Source organism: Branchiostoma floridae, chromosome 5, assembly GCF_000003815.2.
Source record: "Branchiostoma floridae strain S238N-H82 chromosome 5, Bfl_VNyyK, whole genome shotgun sequence".
In the NCBI taxonomy this organism is placed as follows: Eukaryota; Metazoa; Chordata; class Leptocardii; order Amphioxiformes; family Branchiostomatidae; genus Branchiostoma; species Branchiostoma floridae.
The window spans coordinates 16795452-16803989 of record NC_049983.1 but is presented as its reverse complement, the minus strand read 5'-3'; the positions used below and the strand labels follow the sequence as shown (position 1 = coordinate 16803989).

The window sequence follows — 8538 nt, the reverse complement described above, 5'->3', positions numbered from 1 at the left end:
CATTTGAAACAGGGGTTAAAAGATTGTGGAGATATGTTTCTCGGAAAATGACCTGTGAGTCGTGGAAATCACTTCCGGGTTCGTTCGTGGTTTATGTGTCCAGGAATTTGGAAAGTTTGGTGGCCTTCTTCACCCGTAATATCTTTCTGTTTTCAAAAGTACAAACTGATGTGTGAACATTGTTTGAGCTTAAAACATGTGGGGGTTGTGAGATAGCGATGTGATGGTTACCTTCGCCAAGAAAGTTATATTTTGGGTAGCGTTTGTATGTGTGTGCCGGTTGTAGAAGACCACCATAGCTCAAGAACGCCTGGATGAATTGTATTGATATTCGGTACGTGGGTAGTTCTTGTTGAGACCTGGAAGCGATAAGATTTTTGGCCTTCTAGTGGCCTGTTACGGTACTGCAGCGGAACTTCTTGGTTTGATATCTCGAGTTCTGGACATGCTGCGGCTATGAATCTTAAGTGGTAGACAGCTCTTGATGCTGTAAGTAAGTGGTATAGGTTTGGGCCCCCTAGCGGCTTATTTTGGAACTGCAGGACAGGTTTAGACTTAGGTGTCAGACTTCTAAAGGGAATAACTAAAGAAGGGGTTGACGGATTGTTATGGTTTTTGGTATGTGGATAGGTTACGTGATGCTTAATATAATTACATATTAGTTATGAAGAATTATGCAGAGTGGAAGCTAATTTGCATAATAAATTGGGAAACATGCTCAGCTCAATTAAAGGACCATTACAACATGTGACCTTTGTAACTGAGAAAGAGGAGAATATTGATAAATAAATGCATAATTTGCATAATTAATGAGAAAATGCTATAATGTCATTTTGATAAATGACGGGAACTTCTTACTTGTAGCATTTGGAAGTTATGTACAAGTGAACATCGTTTAACATTAACTATGCAAATTAGGTCCTAATTTGCATAAATTAGCAGAAAAGGCGACAAAAGTCTCCTTTCTTAACATATATTGCGCATGTCAATTCGTTGGAGATGATCAAGTTATATAGTTTATGCAAATGAGAGCCTTATTTGCATAATTCATGACAAACACAATTAGTTCAGTAGAAAAATATTTTTATCTATCTATATATCTATATATATATCTATATCGATACTGGCAAAAACCCTTTTTTTTAGCATATTGTTATTTAGCTAGAGAGGATGATCAACTGATATCATTCATGTAAAATGAGGCCCTGATTTGTAAAAACGATGAGGAGCATTTACATTAGTTCACCCTTCACTCACAAGGGACCCCCTTTGACAGCAATGCTCTATGAACATCGATCGCCAAACGAATGGAATACGACTATTAAAACCCATTAACAACAACAATCTGTAAAACTTATAAACATTAAAACCGTCGCTATGGCAATAATTTTAATTGCCACACTTTTCGAGGTTCTTTCCGGGGGAGGGGGCGATGTTGCATGTTATTGGGGTGTATATTCTTTTATGGCAAGGTGGGCGTTGAATGTTGTTGTCATGAATGTTAGTAATACATGTATGTACGTGTGTGTGTGTCACACGGTGTGTGTGTGTGCGTGCACGTGTGTGTGCGTGTGTACGTGTGTGTATGTGCACGTTTGTGTGTGTGCACGGGGGGCATGATATCAAGCTTCAATTTTCATATCTCGTGTTCTGGACACTGTGTCGTAATTTTGAAGTGGACGATAGCTGTTGGAACAGAGAGCAAGTCGTGCAGATTTGGGCCCCCTAGTGGCTTTTTCAATTACATGGGCCGATTGTCATGGTTTTTGGTATGTGATGATTTACATTGTAAGATACCAATTATGCAATTTAGGAGCTAAATTGCACACAGTGAATAATAAGTTTTTTTTTTAACTGCTGCATTTTACACATGTAAAAGTCCCAATATGCAAACCCTCAAGTTTAATACTTTAACGCATGGTCAACACAAAAACCGTTTACAGGTCACGATCAGCCCTGGTCCGTCACGTTTGACAAACGCTTGCAGACTTAGAATCATGCATGGACCTCAGCCTTATCTTTACTACCAATATACATGTCTGCTACAAGCAGATTTACCGGTGGCATAAGCTGGCCAAGGAGTGACGTCACAGTGTGGAGTGACGTGTAGCCGGCAAAGGTTTGTTAATTAGCTAATCTCCAAGCAGATCTTGCGTGGCATAAGATGGTATCATATTCATAAGCAGGGGAAGCCACCGGCTAAACTCTTTCCCCAGCTTATGATACTATCTTATGCCACGCAAGATCTGCTTGGAGATTTTCAATTAGCCATCCTCCGTGTCCAATGAACACTCCGGCTAGGCTGGCTACACTACTTTGCCAGCTTTTGATACCATATTATACCACCGTAGCATCTGCTTGGAGATTACATATCTGCTGTCTCTCTCTGTGTTAGGGATGTTGGAAGTGATACACCCTCGGTTATGGAACTGCTACCACTACAACAAAGACTGGTTCTTCGGCGAGTTGCAGAAAATGAGATCAGCCAGTGTGTTGATGGACGTGACCCTGAGTGCGGAGGGAAAAGAGATCCCTTGTCACCGCCTGGTTCTCGCTCAGCGGCATGGAGTGAATACTTTCGGTCTATGTTCAGCGTAGGTCTCAGCGAGAGCAAGAAGGACAAGATAGAGATAGGAGGGGTGAGCGCAGACGTACTGCAACAGTTGGTAGACTACGCTTACACATCCGAAGTCAACATCACCGAAGAAAACGTCCGGCCACTGTTTGAAGCCGCAGACATGCTGCAGTTTCTCGGAGTCCGCGCCCACTGCGAGGAGTTTCTACATCAACGCGTGAGCGTAGAAACGTGTTTGGGAATATGGGCGCTAGCGGACAGGGTATCGTGCGCGCGTTTAGCAGATACGGCAAAAAGCTGCGCTCTAAAGAAGTTTGAAGAAGTGTGCGCGACGGAGGAGTTTCTTCACCTGCCAGGTCATTTGCTGCAGTCGTACATCTCAGATAAGGGCCTGCTAACCAAGAAGGAGGAACGAATCTTGGAAGTGATCATGCTTTGGACAAGACATGCCCCTGAAGAACGGCAGAAATATCTCAAGGATCTACTGAAGTGTGTCCGCTTCTCGCGTATGGACCCAGACTATCTCAAGACCATTCTGAAGGAAGACAATGTGTTGGCAGGAGTTGATGGTATCAATGCGATGATGAAGATACAACCTACACATGCAGAACCTCGCCAAATTCTCCAGAAGGACATTTTAGTTCATTCAGGCGGGAAAAAGTCCATGCGCCAGGCATGGAGGTACATCGCGTCTACGAACATTTGGATGAAGCTGGCTAACCTTGGGAAAGGAAGATACGGCCTTGGGATGGCAGTTTTGGGAGAAAAGCTGTACGTGGTTGGTGGTACAAAGAATGCACATGACAGGACCCTTCTTTCTCGGGAGTGTAGAATACCTGACGTTGAGGTATACGAAAAGAAGAGGAACAACCGTTCTAATTGGAAACTAACGGAACCGCTTCCGCTGGCAGTGAGCAATTTCGGCATAACTGCCTGCAGTGGAAAGCTCTATGTCTTTGGTGGCATTACAAACGAGAAACTGGGTGCAACTAGTCATGTTCAGCACTATGACCCAACGGCCATGCACGAAATGTGGGCGGTAGAGGAGTGTTGGGTGTCCGATAGGGTTTCTCATCTGAGCGCTTGCACAGTTGACACCAAGATCTACTTGGTCGGTGGACGGTTGAATTGGGTGCTTGGCTTTAATCCAGACCATTGCCCATGGGAAAGTCCTGATGAGATGTTGGCTGAAACATTGGCCCCGTGGGCCCACTGCAGCGCCACAGTATGCGGCTCTGACATCTACATTACTGGTGGCAAGGAACAGAGCTACCACCTGTATGGTGGTCCTCTGCCTAACCGTGAAAACTTCGCTATATATAGTTCAGTGTTACAATGTGAGGAACAATACCATGGTATTGGCTAAGGATCTGCCAAAGCCGCTGCATAGACACTGCACAGTAGCTATTGCCAAGACTTAAAGCTTGTGGTGTAACTGTTGTTGCATGAATAGTTGGTTGGCACGATATTTTACCGCGCTGGAGCATTTTAATATTGTTCTGCATGTAAGGAACCATAAGTCTAGAGAAACACAAACTCAAAAAAAGTATGTAACGTTGTGCCTTGGTTCTGATATTAACGGTTGGTTCGGTAGTAGAAAATATATATCCTTTTCTTTATGTTAACTCGATTATATATACCTCGTTGTTCAGGAACCCCAAAATTTATGAAAGGAATGCGAACAAAAAGTTGCGCAAAAAATGTCTTCATTATGAAATCTAAGTGTTCTGAAGGTGGCTAAATGACTAAACCTGCAGAGTATGGCATGCCGAACAGTAGATCTTCATTTTTGCTATTCTTTATTTGTAATCTTTGTTGTTCTTTAATTTGTTGTTTAAAGTTGGGCAAAAAGTTCCCTTCATTATGAATCGAGGGGGTTAGAAAGGTTGAACGAATGATACAGAGTATGGTATACCGAACAATACGTTCTTCATTTTTGTTATTCTTTATTTGTCATTTTTGTTTTGTTTGTTATTTTTATTGATCAACAGATGAACAAAACAAAGTTGCCTTCATTGTGAAATCGAAGGGGTTAGGAAGATTGAACGAGTGATACAGAGTATGGTGAGCCGAACAAGACGTTCTTCATTTTTGTTATTTTTTTGTTGATCAACAGATGAACAAAAAAAAGTCGCCTTCATCATGAAATCGAAGTAGTGCAGGAAGGTTGAAGAAAACCATGGCTAAGAGACTATTGGTATGGATACTAAATAATAGATTCATTTCTGGTCTTTCGCATTTTCTTCTTTCACCTTTGATCATGAATTGAGATGTTATGACACTGGTGTCCGTTTTCCTATATTTTCGTGTAATTTTCGGCACACTAGTATATTTGCTCATTTTGCTGCTGCTTTGGACGATTCACAGTTTGGTCCACATTTTTTTTGGAAATGGACGAAAATTGATGACCGGGAATGTCACTCATACACAAAATAAGACAGGAGGGAGAAGGTTAAAGTCTTGTAATGATGTCAAATTACAGTACAGATTAACATGGACATGTACAACTTTAATTTGTTGGCAATAAAAGTTCTCACACAACTACGCCCCTTCACGTGTTGTTTTCTATCGTTTGAAGGAGAAAGTAATACAGCGCAGTGTAGCGTCAGACTCAGACCAGTTTATCTTATGATAATCTTGTCTTTAGTCTAGTGCGTTTCACAAAGATATGTGTTCTAAGGGCTATCAAATATACGTGAAGAAAAAATATCAAAATCAAAGAACACTGTGCATACTACGCAATAATAAAGTAATTGTGCTTATCAACTAACAGTAGTATGTCGTAGAAAAAACAGAAGTGCTAATAAGTAATATGTAGGTCTTCAAGATTCAAACATGTTACCTAAAAAGGAAAAAACAAAGTTCAGCTATGTTTATCATAAGTTGATCACAATAGTTAGTATTTAGTATAGGTACAATGTAATACAAAAGAGAGGTTATAAAAAATGTAAAAATATAGTATTAGGGTATTCAAGAATACAATGCTGTCTAAATATTAAGTAGAACACAGTAGCATTCAAATAGTAAACTGCTTATCAAGTGATACATGTTGTTTAACATCTGCACTTTGAGTGCACATCAAATTTGGAATATGATGAAGTATACAGTTAGTGTTACACATATCTTGCATGAATAATTTCCATTAACATCAACTAGTAATTCCAATGGATATTTAGACTGCAACATAAAAATCAGTGCTATCAAGGTCTTTCTATTGACGAGAGAGCAGAGGATACCTGTCTGCTACAATACAGATGCATGAATTGTGGATAATATTTCAAAGTTGTTGGCCCGAGACAAAGACAACAACTGTATGGACATTTATATATCATACCTATGACGCCAAAACGTTCGATGCAGGTGTTCTGGACCGTGTGATTAAAAGCCGTATCACACAGGCTTCGAAGTTGTATCACACAGGCTTCCATCGAATATTTCGAACATACTCTGAACACGCAGAGTGTGGCGCGGTTGAAAATTCGAATACCTGATTCAGATGTTGGAACATTGCTGTTGCAGCAATTTTTGTTCAAGAGCACCAAATTTTCTCAACTTCTGGCGCATTTCTAATCGAAAGATGTGTTTTCTCAGGTTGGCATGATATAAATGAAATACAACACGGTGTATTCCGTATCACGTGATACGGAATACCCTGTGTTGTATTCTATATGTAAAGAGCATCATCCAGACAAGAAACGTTTACAAGTTAAGGATCTTCACCTTTGACCTCACATGTCTTGTTGGGCCAACTTAGCTGAATAAGCTAATTTGAAGTGTTTATGACACCAGAATACAACATTTTTTATCAAACTTCAAACACATGATTCAGAACAAATGATCTGTGACTCAGTGTGAGCATATCTATCATTATTGAATATTATCAGACAAATGTTGCACTTTGAATTTGATATCACTCGTATCAGAACACTTATGCCTTGGCAATAGTAACAGTGCAGTGTCCATACAGTGCATCTGGCATATCCTTACCCAGGACCATGATATCATTCTTCACATTGTAACACTGGACCTTGGAGTAGTTTTCGATCTGACGCTCACGCTGTGTTCCATCTTCGCTATGTACGAACTGATGCACCCTGCCACCAGATATGTAGATTTCCCCGCCGCACACGGTAGCACTGCACTGCCTCCACGGGAACAGTCTGTCTGCCAGGTGATGCAACTTCAGTTCCTTGGGATCGAAGCACACCACACTCTGTAACTCTCCGCCAACTATGTATATCTTCGAGTCGACTGTGCACGCCTTTATGCACGACAAATTGACTGGCAACACTATGTCGAAACTCCACTCATTCTGGGAAGGGTCGTAGATCTGTACGGCGTTGGTCTTGTTGTTCATGAAGTCATCACCTTCGTACAGATAGGGCTCACCACCAAATACGTAGATCTTTCCACCACACGTGGTTATGCCGAAGCTGCTGACTGCAACCTGTAGTGGCGCAGCCTTCCTCCAGCGGTTGGTTTTCATGTTGTACACCTCGACTTCAGACAACCTGCCTATAACGTCTGGGTATCCAACTGGCGAGGAACCACCAACAACATACACCTGTCCCTGCACAACTGCCATCCCATGGTTGAATCTTCCTCGCTTTAGATTTCCCAGTTTTGCCCAAGAGTTCAGTGATAGGCTGTACCGCCATGCTTTGGATGGCATACTTACACCCCCTGTCACGATGACGTCACCATCTACAACACATGCTGCTAGCCCCCTGCTTTCCTGAAAGGGCTCAGGCAGTGGGCTTATGTCAATACAGTCACAATCAAGGCCAAGCCTGTACATATTGTTGTTTGAATACAATATCGGCCCGATCCCTCTGAGAGCTCCAGTACCATGAGGAACAAGCCAATTACCACCGATAACCAGAAAGTCTTGCTGGAGAATGTGACGAGGTGCTTCATGCGTAGACTGACTCTTTGTCATCTGCTTGATTCCAGGAAGTTTTGCCAACACCTTGTCTTTCTTCAGAATCTTCTTGAGATAGTTTTGGTCCAAACTTGAGAGGCATACACACTTCAACAGCTCCTTGAGATGTCCTTCCCGTTGTTTAAGATCGTGTCTTGCCCAAAGCATGATTGCTTCCAAGATTCGCTCCTCCTTGGCCAGAAGGCCCTCATCTGAGATGTATGTCTTTAGGAAGTGAACTGGTAGCTGAAGGAACTCATCAGTTGTGCACAATTCTTCAAACCATTTTAGAGCCCAGCTTTTTGCTTTCTCGGACAGACTTGTACATGATACCCTGTCTGCCAGCACCCATATTCCCAAACACGATTCTTCATTCAAGCGATCTTGTAAAAAGACTTCGCATTTGACACAGACTCCGAGAAACTGCAGCATGTCTGCGGCTTCAAACAGGGGCCGGACATTTTCTTCAGTGATGTTGATTTTAGACGTGTAGGCATAGTCTACCAATTGTTGCAGAGCCTCTGCACTCACCCCTCCCATCTCTATCTTGTCCTTCTTGGTCTCAATGAGGTTTCCGCTGAACATGGAACAGAAATAGTCACTGAAAGTTGCGAGAACCAAGCGGTGACAGGGGATCTCTTTTCCCTCCGCACACAGAGTTACGTCCACCAACACACCCTCTGATCTCATCTTCTGCAATCTCGAGAAAAACCAAGCCGCATGACAGCCATCGACTGCTTTAGACCCTGGACAGCGGCTCTCGTCCATTTTCCTAACAAATTAAAGAGATAGATATATTAGAGGGAGACAGGGCATTCAGAAATGGCTGACTTCACCCCAAACTCCTTCTACAATACTAAAAAAAACATCATACATCCTTTTTATTTCTGTGCATATTAGACATTACATTAAAAAAATATGTAGTCCTAAAGCTTACAACTTGTACTAAGGTTTTAAGTAGGCCCTAGATCATAGTGTGTTGTCAAATACCTGTACTAGCAACGTTATAACACTGTCGTTCTATACTAGTTCTAGTGTTACC

The 8538-nt window shown here is 41.9% G+C and overlaps 2 protein-coding genes across 4 annotated transcripts in view; one reads left to right on the top strand and one right to left on the bottom strand.

Moving 5' to 3' along the window:
* Positions 1 to 2401: 2401 nt before the first annotated feature.
* On the top strand, positions 2402 to 5546 carry LOC118415872 (kelch-like protein 20). The gene has a single exon (XM_035820731.1). It carries the CDS (start codon positions 2424 to 2426, stop codon positions 3939 to 3941), a length of 1518 nt encoding a protein of 505 aa, XP_035676624.1. The 5' UTR covers positions 2402 to 2423; the 3' UTR covers positions 3942 to 5546.
* LOC118415871 (kelch-like protein 24) overlaps positions 5029 to 8538 on the bottom strand; it is a 4206-nt gene continuing 696 nt past the window's right edge. For all 3 annotated transcript variants that reach the window (XM_035820729.1, XM_035820728.1, XM_035820730.1), the window contains exon 2: positions 5029 to 8268. In XM_035820729.1, coding sequence (XP_035676622.1) covers positions 6504 to 8264 — 1761 coding nt within the window. In that variant the 5' untranslated portion in view covers positions 8265 to 8268 and the 3' untranslated portion in view covers positions 5029 to 6503. The remainder of the gene's footprint in view (positions 8269 to 8538) is intronic.